The sequence below is a fragment of the Drosophila takahashii genome, chromosome X (assembly GCF_030179915.1).
Source record: "Drosophila takahashii strain IR98-3 E-12201 chromosome X, DtakHiC1v2, whole genome shotgun sequence".
Classification (NCBI taxonomy): Eukaryota; Metazoa; Arthropoda; class Insecta; order Diptera; family Drosophilidae; genus Drosophila; species Drosophila takahashii.
In genome coordinates this window covers 22,128,339-22,152,383 of record NC_091683.1, presented here as the reverse complement: position 1 = coordinate 22,152,383, position 24,045 = coordinate 22,128,339, and the positions used below count along the sequence as shown (strand labels likewise).

The following is a 24,045-nucleotide window of genomic DNA, read 5'->3' as shown; positions in this document are numbered from 1 at the left end:
TGTGACACCTTATATAACACTCAAATGAAAACCTCCATTTTCCACTTTTAAATGAATATATTTTTGTTTGCAAATTGTTTGCGTTTTGACAAATATAGCAATAAATTACGACTACATATTAGAAATAATAATAATTAACATTAATGAGCGTTCGGATGTTGTTGTTTTTGCTGCTTATGCGAACGCGGCCCGATAAAAGGAGAAACTTAACAAGAAAAAAAACAGAACAAGTTATCTAAATACCAAATATATGGATATATGCGTGTGAAACTGACGCGGATTTTCTCCGGCCGCCATCATAACAAACAATACATAATTCGCTACCGCCGCGACTCTCTTCTCGAATTACCTCCTTTTTTGTTTTTACATAATATTATTGACTAAATTGTAGATCAACGAATGTCTGTTTTCTATCTCCATGCGGCACCACCAGCAAATAGCTTAAAGCATTGTAAGTATCGAAGAAGGGCGCCTAACCCCACTCTCAGACTATCAAGGTTTGCAATTGACATTCTACTTTCCAAGGAGAATATTCCTTCTTTTTCTTTTTTTAATTATATAATAATGCACTTTACGGGGGGGTTAAGGAAACGAAATATTCTGAATATGTGTGTAACATTTTAAAACCTAATTAAATAGTTTACAGTTCTCAAACGGAATATAAAGAAGTTTTCGTCTTCCCTGCTATAAAAGTTGATATGCTTAGCATGCACTTTCCTACTTCCAAGGTTTCAAAAAAAAAAGAGAATATTTTGGATAATTCAACAGAATCGAAAAGGAGAAGTTACGTAAATCGTTTTTGGTAATGCTGGTCGGCCAGTGGTGCTGGTGGTGTCGGTGGTGCTGCTGCTGCTGCTGCTGGCGCTAGTTGGACTTGGTGAATTCAGTGCGGTTGGCGGCCACTTCGGCCAGAATGAGTAGATCTGAGGTAGAGGAGGTCACATCGAAGGCCGCCGGCGAGGAGAGCGACGAGGATGACGACGAGGAGTTCGAGGACAGCGGCGGCGAGGCCGACGACGAGGTCACAGAGGTCACCGCCTTCGCGGGCGCATTGCTCTGATTGAAGTAGTAGCTGCCGTTGATGGTCAGCGGCAGAATGGAGGCCACCTCCTGCTCGATGGCGCTGACATCGCGCCGCGTGATGCTCTCCTTGCGCGCCTTGCGCCGCTGGCTGCCCACCGCCTGTTGCTGCTGCTTGATCCTCACCAGCTGCTCGCTGGTTGTCGAGGCTGCCACAACAGCTGCTGCTGCTGATGCATTAGAGGCCACTGATCCGGTGCTATTTGAATTCCTTTGCTTCTTGCTGCCGCTGAACTTCTTCTTCTTTTTGGTGCTACGCTTGCGCTGCAAGTAGGCATCCAAGCTGAGGGCCGGCAGCTCCTTGATCTTCTCCTCGAGATCGAAGAAACCACCGTTGCTGGACTCGGAGACGCTGCGCAGATGCTTCTGCCTGGAGTCCGGACTTCTGTTCTGGCGTTCCGGTGGCGAAACGGGCGGCGTATTGGGACCCGCATCTAGGGGTATGTCCACAAAGTTGCCACCGCTGATCATTAGATTTCCTGCCGGCGGTGAGCGAGCCTTGCTCTTCTTGGCTACGGCCGCCAGTTGGCCCGAGTTGACTAGCTCCTGGTAGATCTTGCCCTTGCAGGAGCGCGATGACTTGGCCTTCTTGCTGGGCGAGCCACCAGTGACGGCCTCCTCCTCGCTGGAATTGCTCGAGTTGCTCGAGGGCAACGAGCGTTTATTGACGTTCAAGTTGCCATTCGGAGGATTGCCGCCGCCGCCTGGCATGTGGGCGGATAGAAACTGACTGGTCTCGCTGAGCACCTGCTGCAGGGCGTAGTCCTTCTCCTGCACTTGGACTTGCAACAGCGAGCTCAGTTCGCCCATTTGCGTTTCGTCCGCCAGCTTAAAGTAGTCGCGGCGCAGCAGGGCACGCGGCATCAACTCGCCTCGCTCGGCCCACTGCATTTGGAGGGCAGTCGGCGGCTGACTGGCTGGCTGATCCTCGTTGGGTAAAGGTAGACCGGTAGCCGCATTGCTGGGACGCGTGGCCAGCGTTCGCAGCGGCGGAGCGGGCAGCTTGTACCACTTGAAGTTGGGATTGGCATTGAAGAAGGCGTCCTTGTTCTGCAAATAAGCGAGAAATTTTAATTTTAATTTAATTAGTTTATTTAATATCCCAGCGCTACAAGTGCACACTTATAATTATCGCGCTAGTCACATTGAGTTGATATTTTTAATATTTTTAACTAATTATTATTTTTAAGATATTTTAACAATTTACCTCACTTACTTACTTAATTACTAACATAAAATATTTTGTAGTTTCCTAATTACCATTATATTATTTTTAAAAAATTTTTTTTCTCTTAGAAAAATTGTAGGGACTTTAGGGAAAACCCGATGTATATTAACTAAAACAAGATAATTCCTATTAATTTAAAAATCATATTATTTTGGCTTTTTTTCCTGTCCTTCCTATGGCAGCTATATAATAAAGTCGTCCGATTTTTGTTTAATTTAATCGGAAACATTAAAAAAAATCTATCCTAGAGTAGAAGAGAATACAAAAAAAAACCAATGAAGCTATCATTTATTTCCTATTATTTTCCTATTAATTTTCCGATCGTTCCTATGGCAGCTATATGATGAGTCATCTGATTTTTTTTTAAATTTAATCCGAAATTCAGATATATATAAAAAGTATTATTCCTTAATGTAGAAGGTATTATTAAAAAAAAAACTGAAATTATAATTTTTTTCCATTATTTTTTGCGGTTATTTCTATGAGAGCTATAGGATATAGTTGTTCGATCCGGCTGGTTCCGATTTGTTTAGTCCCTGCAATAGAAAGAAGACTCTTGGGAAAGTTTTATTCCGATAGCTTTAAAACTGAGAGACTAGTTTGCGTAGAAACGGACAGACGGACAAACGGACATTGCTAGATCGGCTCGTCTAGTGATGCTGATCAATACAATAATATAATGAAAGGTTTTTCAAGAGGTAAACTATGAGATTCCCCACCTGCTGCGCCAAATCCGTGAAGCAATGCTTTTCCTGTTCGTCAAGGGCGGCCCACCAGTCGCCCAGTATCTTGGTGATGGCACTAAAACAAAAGAGATGGCTGCATGAGTAACATTTCCCGGAAATAGAGCACGCAAATACCCACCGGTTCTCCAAAGTCTTGTAGCGCTCCTTGACAATGCCGCGGTGTCGCTTGCAGAAGATGAGGAACGCGTTCATGGGGCGGCGGGCATGGTGCTCCGGTCGGATGCTGTCCGCCGGCTGCTGTGGATCCTGATGAAGCTGCTCCTGCTGTTGCTGATGCTGATGCTCCTGTACATGACGACGATCCTGTTCCTGATCCTGCGGCACTGTGACCACATCCACGTCCACATGCTCTTCGGCGGCCTCGCGACGAATGCGAGTTATCTCCTGCTGCACCGGCAGTTGCACCCGGATCTCCTGCTCCTCCTCGTCCTCCTCCTCTTCGTCGAGCTCCTCCTCCTCCTCCTCTTCCTCCTCCTCGTCCTCCGCCTCGGTGTCGCTGCTGTAGTCCTGCAGCTTGGCATAGTTGTGCACATCCTCGATGCGTCGAAAGGCATTTTCTTGGTCCTCTGTGCGCTGCGGCTGTGGATTGACTAAGGCACTTTTGGCCGCTTCACCAGGTGGCGATCCAGGTGCTGCTCCTCCTGCATTCGAAGGCTTGGATTCCTTGATTCCGGGCATGGGCATGGGCAGCCAGCGGAGTCCAGTTGCTCCCAAGGAGGAAATACCTCCATTTCCTGCGTTTCCTGATATTTTTCCTGCTTCGGCTACCTTGTAAACTGCTCTCAAGGATCCGGCAGCCAGGGAAACTCCAAAAAAGGGAGTAATACTAGTAGCTGATCCAGTGGCCACCACTTGGTAGTCCAGAAAACTTCCTGATCCTGATCCGGATCCTGATCCTTGGGGGGCGCTTGAAATTATCCTGGGTTCGCCAGGTGAAAGTCCCCTGGCTGTTGCATATCCCGTATAGTTGATCCCTGATCCTTGGCGGCCACCTGTTGCTCCTCCACTTGTTTCCCGGATCTTCTCGATTATTTTCAGCACTTCGCCCGACTTTTTGTTGCTGTTGCTCATTTTTTGCTCCACTGTTTTAAGGCCACTGTAGATGTTGTTGTTTTTGTTGCTGTTGCTGCTACTGTTAATGTTGCTTGTGTTGCTGCTGTTGTTGTAGGCAAAGTGCAATTTAATTGCAGCACCTGTTGGCGTCACCTGCGCCACCTGCTGACCACCGCCAACGCTCAGGCCGTTGATCATGTTCCCAGCTTTCGTTTTCCTTTTCCCTTTCCACCTATCTTTCTAGTCCCGATCCTCGAGCATATTACGCTGAAAGTATTCGAAAAAGTTGTGTACGTTTATGTTTTAGAGAGTGAATTTCACAAATGCAAGAAAACGGCGATGCCAATGTGGCTGGAAGAAATACAAAAAAAAAAAAACCAATTGGCAGCTCTGGTTTTTGCGATATTGAGTTGTTTACAAATTTCCAGAGAGAAAGAGATGGAGCGAGCGAGTAGATCAGCTGTGCTTGTGTATGTGCGTGCGCTGCCTCTCTTTCTTTCCCACACAAAAGTTCCTTAAACAAAAATATAAACTCATCCGCACACAAACAAAGCATATTTTATTATTATGAAATTAAAGCGAAATCATACTCATACGTAAATACAGGAGAGACAAAAAAAAACGGTCAGTGAATACATAGGCATGAAAATATTTGCAAAAAATAAAAAAACAAAATAACAACAAAGGCAAAGCACTGGAAAAAAATAAAGTTTATTTCCAATATTTTACAACACTACAAAGGTTAGCCATAACAACTGCACAGGAAGAAAATTGTGTTGGATTGACAAATTGACTGCATTTAAATTAACATTACAATTTAAAATTGAGGGAATACGGGTAGAATTTATAAAAACAAACCTTATTTCTGCTACAATATACAAAACACAATTTTCTTCTTTTAATTTTCAATAGCTAACAGTTACACTTGCAAAATTTATTGAAAGTTTTCCATATTGATAAATAATTGTTTTCTTCGCACTGCTATTGCACAATTATGTGACAAACAAAACACACAAATAAAGAAATGTAGAAATGGAATAAGAAAAACAAAAAAAACAAAAAAACGAAAACAGGCTACGTGTACAGCTGAGCGTAAGCTTCGGTGTGTGTGTGTGCGAGAGGGAGAGCGCTAGAAGAGAGAGTGCGTCTCTCTTTTTCGCACAGTTCGATTTGAACTTGATTAAGTCCATTTATTGTTGCTGCTATTGTTGCTTTGTTATTCTACTTATTTGTTTGTGCGAGCAACGCACTGCCTTTGTTGTTATTGTGAACTGTTTTTTTCGATATGGTGCAAGAAGGGGAGGGGAGGAGGATCGCTGAGCCAGCGTTGCCACCTGGCCTAATAAGTAAAGTGCAGCTGTCAGCTGTTGGTTACCGTTGGCCGTCTCCCTCCATCTCTTTCGCTCTCACACACACAGATGCACACGGTCAAGGCCAAGTTTCAAAAGGGGCGGCGGGCGGCAGGGGGAGGGGCGATTCTGTTCATAACCTTCAAACGATTAGTTCTAGTTTTCTAGGTTAGGTTTTTAACTGACTTTCAAATGCAACCATTTCATTTATATTTTATTGTTGAATAAGAAAAAAAAGGCAGCACACACACTCAAGCACAATCGGTTCTCCCGCATATAAAGCTCATACAAACACAAACAAAGAACAGCTGATGACGTTTGTTATTTTGTGCGCGTCGCTTAATTTTTACATTTTTTCGCACAAAACAAAAATTCTAAATGAAAACTGTTTTTTATGAACTTAGCATAAATAAAGGTTTGTTTAAATCGCAATTTACTTGAATGAAAGTATTGCCTCGAATCGAAGGGTCTGCTCTCGTTTAATTAAATTTCAATGTTGATGATGTCAAATGAGAATGAAAACTGACTGTGTTTTCTGTTTTTGTGTTTTTGTGCGGCGGCCAGAGGCAGCGACGTCGGCAGCGCAGACGACGATGTGGAGACGTCGCTTCGCACTATGGGCCAGATCGCAGAATATTTGTATTTCAAAATGTACAAACATTTTTTAAGAGCATATCTGATATAAACGGAATCAAATATGTTTGAAACTTTAATTCATCAAGATCACTATTTTTAAAAAAAAATTTTAAATTTAACTTAGAAGTTTAATAATTTGTTTTCCAAAAATGTATGAAAAAGGGAGGATGTTCAATTTATTTTTAGCAACGGACTTTGTTTGACTAACTATGAAAACTTTAAAAATAGCAATAAAAAGAATGGAAATTTAAGAAAGACAACCTATATAAATTTTTCAAAAAAGTATTCGAAAATTATTACAAATTTGCCCCACTGCACAGTGGCATCGCTGCTGACGTTTAATTACGCGCACCAACAACAATACTACAGCGAAATTTATTTTATTTTGCTTTTTCTTTCTGCAGACACCCCTTTGTATGTGTGAGCTCCCCATATCCGCAACGCATCCATATTCACACACACTCGCCAGTCTCTCTCCAAAAACAATAACAAAGTAACCGATTGCCGAATGGGAGAGAGGAGTGCAGCCGTCTCTGTTGCACTTGCAGCGCTCGCTCAGCTGTTTTCGATTTGTTGTTGTTGCTGACGGGAGAATCGCACAGAGTGCAGTTCATTTTATAAAGGGGGATTTCCAAGAAATCAGATTTATTAAACTACTTAATTTAAAAATAAGTTAAAAAAGGATCAAAAAAAGTTTAACTAATAAAAACAACTTTTAGAAAATAAGTTTTTACCAAAATGAAAAATGAGTTTTTTAAATTAACATTAAAAAAATTAAGTCGAATTCTTTGGAACTAATAAAAGATTTGAAATGTTTAATAAAATAAAGAAATGGGATGAATACAAAATTATTAAAATCTACGAAGGGGGAAAATTTTCTATACTCCACCCAATATTCTCCCCTTTTACTCCCCTTTCTTGCAACAAGTTGGTCGATCAACTAGCAATATTAAGTGTTTGTGGGAATACTATATACACGATATATGTACAATGTATATACCACCCCCCCAAAACCGTGCTTTTTTTATTGCATAACCACATTTAACAGTTTTGCTCGAACGGTTGCCGATTCAGTTTGTTTGCAATTTGCATTTTTGCCCAAGCCAGGGGCAACAACAATGTTATTGTTTTTCAAGGTCACACACACATGCAGAGCAAGATGAACGGCAAAACAACCGAGCAACCCACCCACCCACCGCCACCCCCTGCAGTTCACCACCCACCCCCCAACGGTTCAGGTTTGGAGGTTCACTTCAGTTCAGTTCTCCTCTCTCTTTTTGGTCGGGAGAGCGACACAAGCGACCCAACTGGCTATCTCATCTCACACACACAAGCTCAAAAACAAAGTGCACTCTCGGTGGAGTAAACCAATGTTAATATGAATTGGATAAATTTTATTATATTTCTTTTCAAAAAAAAAACATTTTTCAAAGATTAATATTTCTGCTAGAACTTAAGTTTTAGTGCAAAACTGTAAAATTTAAATAAATTGACTTATGTATGTGTCCTTCTTCTCTTGATTTTATTTATTTATGCATTTTTTCAGAGTCTTAAATTGTTTTGCGAAAGAATTCACTCATTTGGGCGTGCACTGTATTTACGTTTGTTTTTGGGGCCGCTGGGATACCGTTATGCACTATATCTAGCTCTCTCTCTCTCTTTCTCCTTGTCTCAACTCAGTCGCCTGCGTGTGTATGATTGCATGTTGCTTAGTGGCAGTTTTCAGGGTCAGGGAAATTCGATTTTTGTGTCTGTCTCTGCTTCTTCCTCCTTGTAGCTTTCCTTCTTTGGGTACCCACTAACAACAACACAATTGCGTCAAGGCCAAAATGAAATGAAGTTAAGAACAAGTTTATAAAATTGAACCCTTGATACCCTTTCTTTTTGTATGGTTTAAAATACATTTTTTAAGGTTTTATAGTTAAACAACAATACATTTGTAAATCATATTGTTGACTTTAAAAATTGTATTATAAAAATTTAAAATAAAATTGAAAAATATTTAAAATATTTTATAGAGTGACATATCGTAAAAAGTAGCATTTAGAAAAAATCGCGGTGATGAATTAACAAATTATATAAATACACGAGCAAGAACATTTCTGCATTATTAAAAAAATCGTGAGTTTGATATGCCACTCTTCTAGTAATTGAGAATTATGAAAGAAAAAACGATCATAGCTAAAGCCATCTGATTTATATAAAATGTAATTCCTAATTCTGAAACCTTACAAAAATGCTATACCAGTGCGCTATAAATAGCTATAGTTTTGTTTGTACCAATCCGATTAGTCCAAAATTCTTTTCATTTTAATTTTTGTTTTAAAAATTTGTTTAGTGGAAAAAATCTTAGAAAGTCGACTGTTCCAACTAACAGACTTCCAACTTAAAAACCTCTACCCTACAATATTCTTAAAAATCTTATTTATCCGGGGAGTGTACAATGACTTAACTAATTCAGTTCAGTTTTCTGATAGTTTTAGTTTCGTTCTGATGTTAATGAACTTTGAAAAAGGGGCGTTCCACGACCACGCCCAATTCCGCGACCACATAATTATAAGACGGAATTATTCTATTTTCAGCCAAGAGTCAAACAATGATAAGACGTATCGCACAAACCGCGGAAACTGGAGAGGAAAATGGGGGCGGGTGAAGAGACCACAACGATAAGCGACAGAACCTCTCAAAGATATTTATACCCGTTACTCGTAGAGTAAAAGGGTATACTAGATTCGTGCAAAAGTATGTAACAGCTAGAAGGAAGCGTTTCCGACCCCATAAAGTATATATATTCTTGATCAGGGTCACTAGCCGAGTCGATCTAGCCATGTCCGTCTGTCCGTCTGTCCGTCTGTCTGTCCGTCTGTCTGTCTGTATGAACGCTGAGATCTCGGAAACTACAAAAGCTAGAAGGTTGAGATTTCCCACACATATACTTTGGCTTCCTACGCAGCGCAAGTTTATTTTAGCCGAGCGCCACGCCCCCTCTAACACCCACAATCGCCCAATAACGATTTTAAAATGGGTCCTGCGCCCACATCTTTAAAGATTTTCGAGAAGTATAAATGCAATTTTATTGTGTATATTTATACCTATCGAAATGTAGAAGATATTTTTCAAATCGGACCATTCATTAAAAAGTTATACGCTTTATAAAATGTCAACATATATCTATCTCCCTCGCACTCCCTTTAGCTGAGTTACGATTATTAGTCGGGACACCAACCCGACACAGCGTTCGCATTCCCTTTAGCTGAGTGACGGGTATTAGATAGTCGGGACACCAACCCGACTATAGCGTTCTCTCTTGTTTTTTATTTTAAACATTACTTTCTATTCAGGTTATTAGTAAACATTTACGTTTAAATGAGCAATAAAAATTGTTTGTCTATTGATTCATTCTATGTGTAATACATTTAAAATGTGATTATACATTTATTAAGATTAGTACCCATAAACAACTCAAAAATTCCTTAAAACGAAAAAAAAGACTAGGAGTAATGGGTCTAAAAAGCTATATTTATCATTAGTTTACTAGACTATTTTATAAACAAAAAAAAATGGTATGAAAACTCTAAAACTTCACGAAAAGAAAAAAATGGTAAAAATTTACGAATATAATTGTCAAACAGTCCCCTACCACAAAAATTGTCAATTCTACCAATTAAATAGTTACTTTCACAACAACAAATACACACAATTAGCAAAGACACACACCCAAAACAAAAACAAAATACACGTAACTATCTTTTATAGTTACCTAACTATCCGTATAGTTCAATTTTACCAATCAAATTTTTTTGTGAGTTATGTTTATAAAAATTCTTGACTTTAAAAAGCTTAATAATATCTTGGTATTTTTTTATGGGTTTTTAAGCAAGATATTAAATATTTAAAAAATATATTACAACAATCACTCACCCAAATTGATCACAAATAGTTTCGAGACGGGATATTCTGGTCGGGATCGATCCTACCGCTTGAGCACATTGATGAAGGTCTCGTGCGGTACGCGAATATTGGCAAACATGCGCATCTTCTTCTTGCCCTCGGCCTGCTGCTTCAGCAACTTCATCCGCCGGGTGACGTCCCCACCGTAGAGCTTCGCCGTCACATCCTTTCGATACGCCTTGATCGTTTCCCGGGCGAGCACCTTGCTGCCCACGCACGCCTGTATGGCGATCTGCACCATTTGCTTGGGTATCAGCTCGCGCAGCTTGAGCACCATCTGCCTGGCGACGCCGGTGGCCTTGGACACATGGACAATGCGACACAACTCCTCCACAGGCTTGCCGTTCAGATGGATATCCAGGCGCACCAAATGCGACGGATGGTAGCCGTGATCCTCGTAGCTAAAGCTGGCATAGCCCGAACTGAGCGACTTGAGGCGATCGTGGAAGTCCAGTATGATCTCGCTCAGCGGCAGGACGTACTTCATCAGCACGCGCGTCTCGTCGATGTTCACCGAGCTTTGCTGCAGCCCGCGTCGCTCCACGCACAGCCCGATCACCTGGCCCACATAGTCGGTGGGCGTGATTATGGTGCCCAAAACCAGCGGTTCATAGTACTCCTTGATGCTGTGCGGTTCGGGGAAGAGAGCTGCATTCGAAATGTCCATGGTGTCGCGTCCCTGCTGCCGGATCATCTTGGGATTGCTCAACACCAGACGATAAGTGACCGAGGGCGCTGTGATGATCGGTTCGGCGCCATGCTCCTGCTCCAGCCGCTGGCAGAAGACCTCCATGTGCAGCAGACCCAGGAAGCCCAGGCGCCAACCCTGACCCAAAGCGGGACTGGAGTCAACTTTCACCGTGACCGCCGAGTCGTTGAGTATCATCTTATCGATGGCACTGCGCAGCGCCACATGCTTGGACTGATCGGCGGGAAAGACGCCGGCAAAGACCAGCGGCTGTTGCGGGCGATAGCTGCCGGCGGCGCTGGCCGCCTGGTTCTTCAGGCAGATGGTATCCCCGACAATGGACTCCTTGCTGTTTCGCATATTGCAGGCAATCAGGCCCACCTGACCGGCGTATAAATCCGGAACAGGACACTCTGCTGGTCTCAGCACCGAAATGCTCTTCACCGGATACACCTTCTTGGTGGTCAGCGACTGGATGTCCTGGTTCTGCTCCAGCCTGCCGTCCAGCACATAGATGAGGTTCAGCGCACCGCGATACTTGTCGAACCAGCTGTCGAAGATCAGCGCACGAAAATCGCTGTCCCGCTGAACTTTTGGCGGCGGCACCGTTTCTATAACCCGTTCCAGGACCTCCGCCACGCCTGTGCCCAGTTTGGCAGAGACGCGCAGCACCTGCGCGGGTTCTATGCCGAACAGCAGCTTCATATCCTGGCAAACCTGGTCGGGATTGGCGTGTTTTATGTCGATTTTGTTCAAAACGGGAACAACTGCCAGTTGTCGCTGCTTGGCCAGGTGGTAATTGGCCACCGTTTGCGCCTGGACACCGTGACAGGCGTCCACCAGCAGGACCACGCCATCGCAGGCGGCCAGCGAGCGGGAAACCTGGCATGGAAACCAAGGATTAGCATGGAATGGTAGATATGCAAGGGGAATAACCCACCTCATTGGAGAAATCCACGTGACCGGGCGTGTCGATGAGATTGAGCAGATACAGCTGCCCCTTGTGGCGGTGGAAGATGGAGGCGGTCTGCGCCTTGACCGTGATCCCACGCTCCCGCTCCACCTGGAGGCTATCGAGCACCTGGTGGCGCCCAGCGTTGCGGGCTATCGCTCCCGTGAGCTCCAGCAGCCGGTCGGCCAGCGTGCTCTTCCCGTGATCCACGTGCGCAATGATGCTGAAGTTCCGGATGCGCTGCACCGGCATCCGGGCGAATTCCTGCAGCAGCTCCGCCTGCGAGGGCTCCTTCGATTTCGATTCCGATTCGGCCTTGACCTGGTTCGTGGTGCTCAGGCTCAGGCTCTGGCGGGCGGAGCAATCCCGCGACCTGGCCACCAGCCAGGCGGAGTGCGGGTTGCCGCCGGCGCGTTGGAGCATCCAACGGATGGATATCGTCCGGAACATGGCTCAAATTACATTTCTTTACCGGCAAAAAAAAAATCGTTACGCCATGTGCGCCGTGTGACCGTGCGATGGAAAAATACCAAATATACCAAATGGCTGGGAATCGTGGGCTTTCAGGAGCGCAGCCAAGGGAACCCCCCTTTGAGCGCCCAGATGTAGGGTATTTACCAAAATTTTTTAATTGCTGAATAATTAATCTATTTATCAACTGTTCCATTCAAATTTAAATTAGGTTTTCTTAAAAATCGAATTAGAAAATATATTTGTTGTTTTTCTTAACTATTTAATAAAGTAAGCCAGTAATTTAATTTAAATTATTTAATGTCTTGAGTTCATATTATAAAATTATTATTATTTTTTAAATTATTAAAACAGTTTTTCTTACGTTTTTATGTACTATTAATAACTAACATCCATTTTTGTAGTGTCTTAAATACTATAATTATTATTTTTAATTTTGTTTTTTTTTTAATCATGGCAACTCTGTAACATTTTAGTATCACCAGTACGCATTATTTATTTCAAAATCAACTTAGAAAGCATATTTTTGGTTATTTTTACCTTGGTAACAATTTAAGACAGTAACTAGCAATTATAAAACAAATTTTACATGTTTTAAGTGCTGTGAAACTTTTCAACAAATAACAGCGTTCCCTTAATTGCTGAAATTTTTTTTTCAATTTTCAACAATTCAGCAATTTGACAGTTTAGGGAATCCCCTCATTATTTTCTAAACCCATTTTTCCAGCGTGACCGTTTGGCATAGTTTTCGGTATATTTGGTATAAAAAGTATTTATCTTCGAGCCCGGCACAATTAATTGCTAATTCGCCGGCTGTTATGGACCATACATAACAGCTGTTTGAAAATTTAACAGGAACCATTTTGAATCGTTCCCTTAATTGCTGAAATTTTTTTTTAATTTTCAACAATTTAACAGTTTAGGGAATCCCCTCATTATTTTCTAAACCCATTTTTCCAGCGTGACCGTTTGTCATAGTTTTCGGTATATTTGGTATAAAAAGTATTTATCTTCGAGCCCGGCACAATTAATTGCTAATTCGCCGGCTGTTATGGACCATACACGTGAGATTCTGACCTTCCAGTTCGGAACGTACGCCAACTATGTGGGCGCCCACTTCTGGAACCAGCAGGTGAGTTGCCGCACCCACCTGGCAGCCGAAGAACCCCACTAACTACGCTCTTCCAGGAGGCCAACTTCAGGTACGCCGACGAAGGCGACCAGGTGGCCGAGGGTCAGCTGCCCAACAATGACATTCTCTACAGGGAGGGGCTGAATGCCCTCAATCGCACCACCTACACGCCCCGCCTGCTGTCCGTGGATTTGGCCGGCACCCTGGGTCACCTGCCGGTCGCGGGCGAGCTGTACGGCAACTTTGTGCAGCGGGACGAGGAGCTGCTGCCTCTGGGCACGGGTGAGCAGCTGGAGCAGGCTCGCCGGCAGGCGGAGGAGAGTGGGTTGGCCGGCGAGCAGCTGGATGTGCAGGAGCAGCCGGTGGCCGCCATTTCCGAGTACCAGAGGGATCTGCTGAAGAACTCGGTGGCGCCGGAGAAGAACTACCAGCTGGCGGAGAAGGCAAACAGTTGGGCGGACTTCCTCTATGCCCGCTACCATCCAAGGACCCTGAATGTGCTGCCTGGATTGGTCAGGGATCCCACGGTCCAGGCGCTGGGCACCTACTCCGCCGGAACGGAGCTGTGGCAGGAAGTCACCTTCAACGATGAGTTCTGCGATCGCATACGCCTGTATGTGGAGGAGTGCGACGGCCTGCAGGGCTTCCACATGCTCTTCGACATCGACGACGGCTTCGGCGGGCTGGCCGGGAAGTGTCTGGAGCACCTGAACGATGAGTACAGTCGGGCCAGCTTTGTGCTGCCGCTGCACTATCCCAGGATGACCAGTTATGCTCAAGCGGGTGAGAACAGTAGGGTGTAATATTAGAGCCCAGCATGAATGGATTCAATAAATTATTTTTAATTTTTTTGTTTTATATGAATGAATTATTTAGAATTTTGAGTTTAATGGAATTGAATGAATTTGAATTTTGAGTTAAATAGAATTGAATGAATGAATGGCATAAACTCCGAAATAATTCAAATTATTAAATGGAATTAAATTAATTAGAATTTTGAGTTTACTAGAATTGAATGAATTTGAATTTTGATTCTAATAGAATTGAATGAATGAATGGCATGAACTCCGAAATAATTCAAATTATTAAATAGAATTAAATTAATTAGAATTTTGAGTTTACTAGAATTGAATGAATGAATGGCATGAATTCCGAAATAATTTTAACGACAATTTCTTTTGAAGAAAAAGGGGCCATAATTTTGTGATTCAATCTGCTTGAATTTTGTTTTCTAAGCAGTTAATATTGATTTGTTACAAATTTTCCACTTTTTGTTCTCAAAAGAAAGCCCAAAAAAATCTGGCAAATTCAAAAAATTCATAAAATTAATTCACTCATTCATTCAATTCTAAATGAATTAAAAAAAAAAACATTCAATTTATTTCACGTAGAATTAAAATAAACAAATGAGAAATTTCATGGCATACTATGATAAAACAAAAATTGAATGATTCATGATTCTTTTGAAGAAGAAAGGGTGATTAAATCTGCATGAATTTTATTTTCCATGCAGTTAACATTGATTTGTTAAAAATTTTGCACTATTTTTTCTCAAAAGAAAGCCAAACAAAAATCTGGCAAATTCAAAAAATTCATAAAAATTTTCATTCATTCAATCAATTCGAAATGAATTAGAAAAACATTCAATATATTTCACATAGAATTGAATTAAACAGATCAGAAATTTCATAACATACTATGATAAAACAAAAATTGAATGATTCACGCAGGGCTCTAATTAATATCAAGCAAGGGAACCTAGCTTACATTTCTTTTTTCTCCTCCCCCAGATCCCCGCCTGTCGCACAGCATTCGCGTGGTGAACAGTGTGCTGAGCTACCACCATCTCAGCGAGCAGGCTTCCATGTTCACGCCGCTGTCCACGCTGGAGAGCATTTGGCGCAACCATAGCCTTAAGTCGCGCAGCCTGCCGGGACTGCAGTGGCAGGCGGATAATCTCTACCAGACATCGGCCTTGCTGGCCGCCTTCTTGGACACCGCCACCTTGGGCTATCGCCTGCGGCAGACGCCCGAGTCGCTGTTGCGTTTCTGCGAGCGTGTTTCGCCTTCGGGCAGGAAGATGACTGCCGCCGGCATGGCCTTGCCATTTGGTTTGCGGGCGGGGCAGGATCTGATCGAGTTTCTGGACCAGAGCGGCGACCATGCGCTGCTCACACAACTAACGCCGGGCTGCGAACCGGGCACTTCGTTTGTGATGCAATCGGTGACGGCTCGTGGCATTCCCGCCGAGCGTTTGAAGCGGCCAAGAGAGACGGCTGGCGAACAACTGCGGATGGCAGCCTATAACTGCGACAGTGTCTCTCACATGCTGCAGCTGTACTACCAGTGCAGCTATCATGGCAGCGTCACCAATGCTGCAGCCACGTCGCTGCCGCTGAAGACGCAACTGCCCTTTCCTTACGAGTTGTTTGGCGGGGGCATTTCCAGCGATGGCTTCCGTTTGCCTGGCGGCGGGGAACGCGAGTCGGGCACTCGTGTCGATTCCGCACCCTTGCTGGCCGCCCTGCAGAACTCCAGCAAGCTGGGCGAGCACCTGGACAACCTGCACGCCCAGACGCATCGCGTGCAGCTGGCCAAGTTGCAGGCGTACTCAAATTCTGGCCTGGAGCGGGATGATTACGAGACGGCGCTGGATCAGCTGCTCGAGTTCCGGGACCTCTATGCAGACTCGCAGTATCTGTAGGATGTGGGAATCCAGTATTTTGGGGGAACACGATTTTGTGATAGGCCGTAGGATAATAAACACACTCATATGCTTTTGAATACTAATTCCAGTTCTTTGATAATATTTTATTCATATGTTATAGTACATTTTTGTTAATACAAGTTTAAAATCTAACAATTTGTATTGTTTATTTCACTGAAAACCAAAAGAAAACAGCATTTGGAACACTAAGAAAAATCGTATTTTTTACCAAAACCCCCAATTCTGATTTTCTACCAAAAGTGCTATTTCGGGCGAATGAAAGAAAATGAATAGTCCGAATATGGAATGGCATACATCGTTGAACTCGTGATTAGATTTTTTTTTACATTTTTGGAAAAAACTGTGACGTAGGGGTTACATTTAAAAAATGAAAAAATTGGCCAAAATAATAATTTTTATAAATCAGGCAAAAGGTGATGTGGATCGATTTGAAAGTTTGTTAGCTGTTCAACACAGCACGTATTCTTGATTTGTCACAATCTTTGGTCAAATTACAGCAAAAAAAATCCGCAATTAGTATTTTGACCGAAAGAAAAAATAAATAGTCCAAATATGTCATAAATCGTTGAGCTCGCAATAAAGTTCAAAATCGATGGGCATTCAACATTTTAATTTTTTGACATTTTTTCTCTAAAAAGTGCAATGTAACATGTAAAAATGTAAAAATAGACTAAAAATTAGTTTTTCTAAACTCAAGTAAAAATCCTAATTTTTACAAAATCCCAGATCCTGTTTTTCCACCTAAAGAAATCAGTATTTTAGCCGATACAATGGAAATAATATATATTTTTTGGTAATTATTTCAAAAAAATCATTACCGCATATGTAAACAGTCAAATAAAAACTGTGAAATCCAAATTACACCTTCTGCTTCTATGTTTTTGTTCATAGCTCGAGAAAGTGTACTTATTAAGTTAAATAAATAAAAAAGTAGTAAATAAAATATCATAGAAAAGACATAATAAAATAATAACTTGTAACTGTATTTGTAATAGATTTTGTTTAATGTAATTAGTGTAAGGTTTTATGTTCAAAGTGACTAGCGCAGTAAGAAATAAGTTTCATGCTTGTGGTGCTAGGATAGTAAAACTATAAAATTAAATTAAATATCATCATAGAATAAGTTAAATAATAAAAAAGTAGTAAAATAAAATATAATAAGGCATAATAAAATAATAGTTTGTAATTGTATTTGTTATAGATTTTGTTTAATGTAATTGGTGTAAGATTTTATGTTCAAAGTGACTAGCGCAGTAAGAAATAAGTTTCATGCTTGTTGTGCTAGGATAGTAAAACAATAAAATTAAATTAAAATTAAAATTAAATATCATCATAGAATATGATATAAAAAACAAGAAAGGAAGCTAACTTCGGCCAGCCGAAGCTTATATACCCTTGTAGATAAAGTATTGCTCACTCGGTGCAGTTCCAGGGATTCCAGATTCAGCGTATATATTTTTGTTTATACATAAGTAGTCAAGAATCAAAACGCCTACTTCCTACAAAGTTACAATGAATTTTCTTATATTTGTTTGAATATTCCTATGGAAGCCTTAAGATATAGTGGTCCGATCCGGCTCGCTCCGACATATGTACTACCTGCAATAGAAAGAAGACTTTCGGGAAAGTTTCATCGCGATAGCTTTAAAACTGAGAGACTAGTTCGCATAGAAACGGACAGACGGACAGACGGACAGACGGACAGACGGACAGACGGACAGACAGACAGACGGACAGACGGACATGGCTAGATAGACTCGGCTATTGGTCCTGATCAAGAATATATATACTTTATGTGGTCGGAAACGTCTCCTTCACTGCGTTGCAAACATCTGACTGAAATTATAATACCCTCTACAAGGGTATAATAAAATATTCATATGCTTGTGATTTTAGGCATAAATTTCATTGTGATACTCAAAATAAACTCACTGATGCACAATCGATTTGAATGGCTTTAAGAGGGTTCTTATCCCACGCCCCACCCAGTTCCCCCTTAACTTCGAAGGTGTCAGGTTGGTTAGGCTTCCCCCGGAGCGGAAGTTGTTGGGCCCCCCTCCCTCCCACTCCCCCCACCTGCGGCACTTCATGATTGGCTGTCTCGGAAGCGGCTTTGATATTTTCCGCGTTTCCAGGAAAGCGAGGAAAAGCCAAAACAAAACAATGCAAAACAAAAACAGTTTTTGTCTGGGCAGAGAGATTTTAAGAGTCGTCAATGGATGACGATGACGACATGGACGTGCCGAAGGAAATCGGTGAATTTTTATTTGCATGGCAATCAATTTTGATACCTAACATCAAAGGGTCATATATGTTTATTAGAAAGGATATATAGTAGGTACCTTATAGTCTTTATATTTGGTTTTATATTATTTATCTGAAATTTTCAGAAAAAATTACAATTTTAAAATATTTAAATTAAAAATTTATTATTAATTATTATAAATGTATTATATTATTATAGTCGCAAAACCAAATAAATTATTTCGCTGAAATTTTAGGAAAACTTTTACAATATTTGAATTTAACCTAAAATTAATTGCTAAATTATCACTAGTTTTTTTAGAACCTTATAGTCGCGGAAGAAAATAACTTATTTAGCTAAAATTATAAGAATAAAGTTTATTATTTATTCAAAAAACTTACAATTTAAGAATAATAAAATTAAACCTAAAAATGAATTATTAAATTATTACTCTTACTTTCACAACCACTGGGTATCCATGTGCCGTATATCGCTCGAAACCCCCATTATTTGCTGTCTTCGCAGTTGACCCAAAGGACCTTTTCTGGCCGACTTCACCTTTCCGCGACGACTACGTGCTGCTACTTGCCGCCTTGTTTAACCTTAACCCTTGCGGATACAGTTCGGGATCGGGAGGATGGAGGTGGGAGACCCGCCTAATTTATACGGAAATTTATTGCCAATAAAGCGGCAGTAATTGAAATCTCAACGGGAGTAAATCACAATTTTATGGACTGCTAACGGGCGGCCAAGGCGACTAGGAGACCTGCAGATGGGGTTTTATAATTTTCGGGTGAGTGTTTTTTATTAGACGGTCAAGTTTCGTAACCCCCTTCGCAACCACCACTTTGTTGTGCAAATTAAATTTCAATTTGATTGGCACAGTTCCTTTAATATTCTGCCGTCTTTTTTTTATTTTTTATCCCAGGTCCTTAAAGAAGCTGCTGCTGCTGCTGCTAGTGCTTCCGGGGCAAAAAGGACCAAATCCGAAATTAAAATTACGCCAACGACTTTAATGGAATATGTGCGTGGAATTCGAAATGCCAAATTGAATAGCCTGCCCAAGCTAGTGGAGTGTGTATACATTTCGTATATTGTTTTTTGCCGCTTTTAATTTCGTTTTCATTTTCATTTTTGTTTCGGTCTGCATCTGAATTGGGACTTGCATTAGCATGCAGTTCAGCCAACGGACTTCCATATTTATGTTTGATTAATGCGAGCTAGAAACCCTAACCCCTATTATAAATTAGCTTACTGAGTGGATTTATTGTGTGATCGAGGGAGGGAAAAAATTGACTCACTTTCATGAACAACGTAAAAACAATAGATATAATTGTTTTAAAAAATTTAATTTAATTAAATTTTACAGCAATTAAAGTGATACGAAGTTCAATTTTAAGTAAATTTGTCCCGAAAACAACCCTTAGTTTTGATTGAAATTTATTGAAAGCATTAAAAAAAGGGGAACTACTTAAGGACTAAATAAAATGGATTAAAATAAACGTTAATAAATAATTTACAAAGGTTTGGAGTGCTTTGGGTGAGTTTTTTTGTATCTTTAACTCAACCTACATTTCTTCTTTTTCAAAAATCTTTTTTGTTTGCACTTTTACAAAAAAATTTTGTTTTTATATTTTATAATTTTTTAACTTTTATTTTAAAGCCAAAAGATGAAGCTCTCGAACGTTATAGGACTATTACTTTTTTTTTTAAGTGAATAATCAATTGGCAGGGTAAATCAATTTCTTTCGGTGCATCCAAAGCTCTGTCTTCATTTTATCCCTTCGTTTCCAATTAGCTCCTTCAATTACTCAGTTGGTCAGCTACTTAAGTGCTTGGCTTGTTCGCCCACGCGGCAGATGATTTTTAATTTCTTCCCCCTTTTAGACGCCCTCTTCTGTATCTTTCCCATCATCCGCAGAACCGCTCTTTCTGTATCTGTGGCTCTTCTATTGCCGCCTGGGCACTTCATCATCCAATGGACGACGGCCGACATTTAGCTCCCACGGCCAAAACAAACTTAACAAAGTTAGCTAAATTTGGCCGAAGGCGTCATTTTAACTGCCGCTTACTACCACCAACTCATCGGTCTTCTACCCATCGTCCATTTCCATTTCCCTACCGCTATCCTCCGCTTCCATGTCGACATTTCAATGCCTTTTTAATCTAGAACAAAAGCAAACTTAATTTGCCACAACATCTGAGATGGCACAGGCGAAGGGACGACAGGCAACAGGCCAAAAGAGGTCTAAAGGAGGATGGCAAGTTGTACTCGGGAAAATAGGGGAGTTATAAAATATTTTATAATATATTCCTTCGTATATTATAAAAAAAATTTTTAACGTGGCACAAACATAATAGATAAATATTCTTTCGTACATTATCATTAAAAAATATATTTTTAAAATTCATTCAAACATATTAATAATATAATATTATATAATAATAATATTAAAAAAATGTAAATTTTAAAAAAGCAAAGATATGATGGTAAAGCTTTAATTTTATATATTTCTTTCAAACTTTTGGTAAAATAATAGAGATCAAACCAATACAAATAAATAGAAAATATAAAATTTAAAACACTTAATTTTTTTACAAATATTAATTTTTATTAATAGGCGATTTTAATTATTATTTGTCAGCTTATACATTTAATTATTAAGTAACTTGAAATATTAAAGCACATTAATGTTTTGAAATTATACAACTAATTATATTATTTCTTTTTTTTTTCAAGTGTGGGCGAGCAGAACGATTGTAAGGACAATTCCGAGAACGTCACTTGGCACATAATTTAATTACAACAACACTTTTGGGGCCACCATCACCCACCAAGGCATTGGCACTTTGAAGTTAACCACCCAACACCCACCTCCCCCTGCCCCTCCCCCTCCCCCTATCCCTATCCCTCCCGATTCCAGCAGTCATCGCCAGGAGTCGAGTGTTGAATGAGCAACAACTTTCGAGTGCAACGCGTCCTGAATTGTAATTAGTGCCCAGGAGCCGACAGCTGGAAGATCGAGGGGGAGGGGAAGGCGAAGGACGGGGTGGGATTTTGGCCAGTTCATTTGGAAAACGGGGTGAAAAAAATAGGAGGGGGAAAAGGGGGTCACGAGTTCCTGGAAGATAGCTTCACTTGATTTATGGACCGAGCGCATTTGTAATTGTTATTACGTGTAAACGCTCCACTCCAAAACAATTCACTCTCGACCTCCCCTAACCGAAAACCATATCCTTGATGCTGCGTCCTGACCATAAATTAGTTATCGGCGCTAATTGTTAAACGGATGAAGCGTGATTTGATAAGAATATAGCTGGTGGTCACGGAGTCATGGCCAAATCCATTGGAGGACTGACCAAAAACAGAGAGGTTTATTTAATTGTAGAATTTATAGCATTACCTTAACTTTAGATCTATAAGTTGAACCCAAAATTGGACAAATTGTTCTTAACCAAGTTTATTTTATTTAAGATTTTTCAAATCGGACCATTCATTATAAAGTTATAAGCAAATAATGAAATTTTAAGTAGTCAAACAGTCGCTAGATGGCGCTATAAAAAATTTCAACAGCCGCTAGATGGCGCCTTTAGCTTTTCTGCATGCATATTTCCATCTCCCTCGCACTTCCTTTAGCTGAGTAACGGGTATCTATTAGTTGAGGTACTCCACTATAGCATTTAAAAGAAGAGGTTAAAAGAAAGGATTATTTAAAGGATTCTAAAATTACGTTTGATCTATTGAATGCTATTGAAAAAAATATATTTTTTTAATATAGGGAATAAAATTACTAGAATTCCTTGTATGAAATGTACAAATTCATCCAGGTTAATTTTGAAATATGAATATTTAGTATAAGTAAGACAAAACTCTTACGCCCACAACCAGTTGAGTGTGTGTTTTTGTTATAGCAAAGCCATAATCTTGTTGTTTTATAACTTTTAATGCCTCTTAATCCGGCTCCTGATAGTCATTCCTGGTAAGCTCTTTCTGGGACTGCTCTTACTTTTCCCCCGGTTCCTCTGGCTGCAGTGTGTGTGTGCGAGGGCACAAGGAAATAAAGTTTGGGCTTGCGAAATTGACCAAATGCAATTAAATAGTAAACAATTTGACGTACACCCCAGTTTGGTTCGGACTTAATCCCCAATTTGGCTCTGAATAGAGGCGCCCCCCAGTCCCAAAAACACAATGGAATTGGAATTGGAATCTAAGCGAATGCGATTGCACCGCTGAATGGTTTATTGTTGTCGAAAACTCCATTATCATCGATGCATTCCCTAATTACCAGTGATTAATTTAGCACATAATGCCAATGCACTAATTATGTTAAATTTACTTAACTTACGAAAAGCGAGCCAAGGTAATTAAATGAGTTAAGCCATTGAGCTTTATGTTCTGCACTCGAAAATTTACTCTTGTCTTTTACGGAAATTTTGCCTCGTCTAGCAGCACAATGAGTTAAGCCCTTTGGCTGTCGTGTTATTTTGTCAAGGCTTTCAACAAAATTCACTTGATTAAATTGTCAAATTCCTATGCATTCAGAAATATTTATAATGCCGAGAGAATTTTCAAGCATTGATTTGACTAAAGAAGACACGGTCGAGGAGAGGCGAGAGTGGCGCTTAAAAAGGGCCATGGATCCGGCGATCGACGCAATCCCGCCGGGACACACAGAAACCTTTAAGGGTGCGGCGAAGTGGCCAAGGGAAAGCGGCAGAACCTCGATCAAGATGGCCAGAGCAAGGGCCAAAATGCTAAGGGACGAGGTCGAGCGGATGCGGACGATGAGGGCCCCGGATGAAGACCGTAGAGCGATGCAAAATGACTTAGAGGCGGCGTTTCAGGAGTTGGAGCGCCTCAAGCGAGAGAAGAAGAAGAAGAAGGAGGAGAAGCAAGGGGCGAGGATGAATGGCCAGCAGACCTGATGTCAAGGATGCCATACGACGAGGAGGCCGACGCTGTGTGATGGCTGGAGGAAGTTCCCGATTCGTTTGGCAGCTTCGGGCCAGATTAAGGTGCACTGTTGACCGTATAAAGAATAAAGCCCTGAAAACTAACACACGCGTAAATACTGACACTGGGATGTAAAAACGGGTACAAAACTGGCACAAACACATAAAATAACAAGAGAGAACGCTATAGTCGGGTTCGTGTCCCGACTATCTAATACCCGTCACTCGGCTAAAGGGAGGGCGAGGGAGATGGATATTTATTTTTGGATTGCGTATAACTTTTTAATGAATGGTCCGATTTTAAAAATTTCTTCTACATTTCGATAGGTATAAATATACACAACAAAATTGCATTTATACTTCTCGGAAATCTTTAAAGGTTTGGCCGCCAGACACATTTTAAAATCGTTAGTGGGCGATTGTGGGCGTTAGAGGCGGCGTGGCGCTCGTCTGAAATAAACTTGCGCTGCGTAGGAAGCCCAAGAATATGTGTGGAAAATCTTAACCTTCTAGCTTTTGTAGTTTCTGAGATCTCAGCGTTCATACGGACAGACAGACAGACAGACAGACGGACAGACAGACGGACAGACGGACATGGCTAGATCGACTCGGCTAGTGACCCTGATCAAGAATATATATACTTTATGGGGTCGGAAACGCTTCCTTCTAGCTGTTACATACTTTTGCACGAATACAATATACCCTTTTACTCTACGAGTAACGGGTATAATAACACCTAAAAAGCGGGGAGTGTATATTGAAAAGGCATGATATCAGGGTTTTTATGCACAGAATCGTTCTTTAATATTTCGAAATTAGACTGAACTAGCGAA

General features: G+C 41.0%; 2 protein-coding genes across 5 annotated transcripts; one reads left to right on the top strand and one right to left on the bottom strand.

The window, feature by feature from the left end:
• Nucleotides 1-37: 37 nt before the first annotated feature.
• On the bottom strand, nucleotides 38-12,190 carry bbx (bobby sox). Of its 4 annotated transcripts, none has more exons than XM_017153695.3 (4): nucleotides 10,014-10,153; nucleotides 3,173-4,374; nucleotides 3,028-3,109; nucleotides 38-2,130 (listed from the first exon to the last, which is right to left on the bottom strand). In XM_017153695.3, exons 2-4 carry the CDS (start codon nucleotides 4,303-4,305, stop codon nucleotides 865-867), a joined length of 2,481 nt encoding a protein of 826 aa, XP_017009184.2. In that variant the 5' UTR covers nucleotides 4,306-4,374; nucleotides 10,014-10,153; the 3' UTR covers nucleotides 38-864. The 4 variants fall into 4 exon arrangements, 2 of the variants coding, with proteins under 2 accessions (XP_017009184.2, XP_070075163.1); XM_070219062.1 differs by lacking the exon at nucleotides 10,014-10,153 and adding an exon at nucleotides 5,894-5,990; XR_011419775.1 differs by lacking the exons at nucleotides 38-2,130; nucleotides 3,028-3,109 and adding an exon at nucleotides 11,672-12,190 and having other exon boundaries at nucleotides 4,235-4,374; nucleotides 10,014-11,613.
• Nucleotides 12,191-13,127: 937 nt separating this feature from the next.
• mst (misato mitochondrial distribution and morphology regulator) lies at nucleotides 13,128-16,076 on the top strand. Its single transcript, XM_017153515.3, has 3 exons — nucleotides 13,128-13,286; nucleotides 13,343-14,069; nucleotides 15,077-16,076. The coding sequence occupies exons 1-3, from the start codon at nucleotides 13,206-13,208 to the stop codon at nucleotides 15,988-15,990; spliced, it is 1,722 nt and encodes a 573-aa protein (XP_017009004.2). The 5' UTR covers nucleotides 13,128-13,205; the 3' UTR covers nucleotides 15,991-16,076.
• Nucleotides 16,077-24,045: the final 7,969 nt, after the last annotated feature.

Coding starts and splice junctions, on each gene's coding strand:
- bbx (XM_017153695.3), bottom strand. CDS start 4,305: ATGATCAACGGCCTGAGCGTTGGCGGTGGTCAGCAGGTGGCGCAGGTG. Junction 3,110..3,172: donor TACAAGACTTTGGAGAACCG/GTGGGTATTTGC, acceptor CTTTTGTTTTAG/TGCCATCACCAAGATACTGG. Junction 2,131..3,027: donor TCACGGATTTGGCGCAGCAG/GTGGGGAATCTC, acceptor GCTTATTTGCAG/AACAAGGACGCCTTCTTCAA.
- mst (XM_017153515.3), top strand. CDS start 13,206: ATGGACCATACACGTGAGATTCTGACCTTCCAGTTCGGAACGTACGCC. Junction 13,287..13,342: donor CCCACTTCTGGAACCAGCAG/GTGAGTTGCCGC, acceptor ACGCTCTTCCAG/GAGGCCAACTTCAGGTACGC. Junction 14,070..15,076: donor GACCAGTTATGCTCAAGCGG/GTGAGAACAGTA, acceptor CTCCTCCCCCAG/ATCCCCGCCTGTCGCACAGC.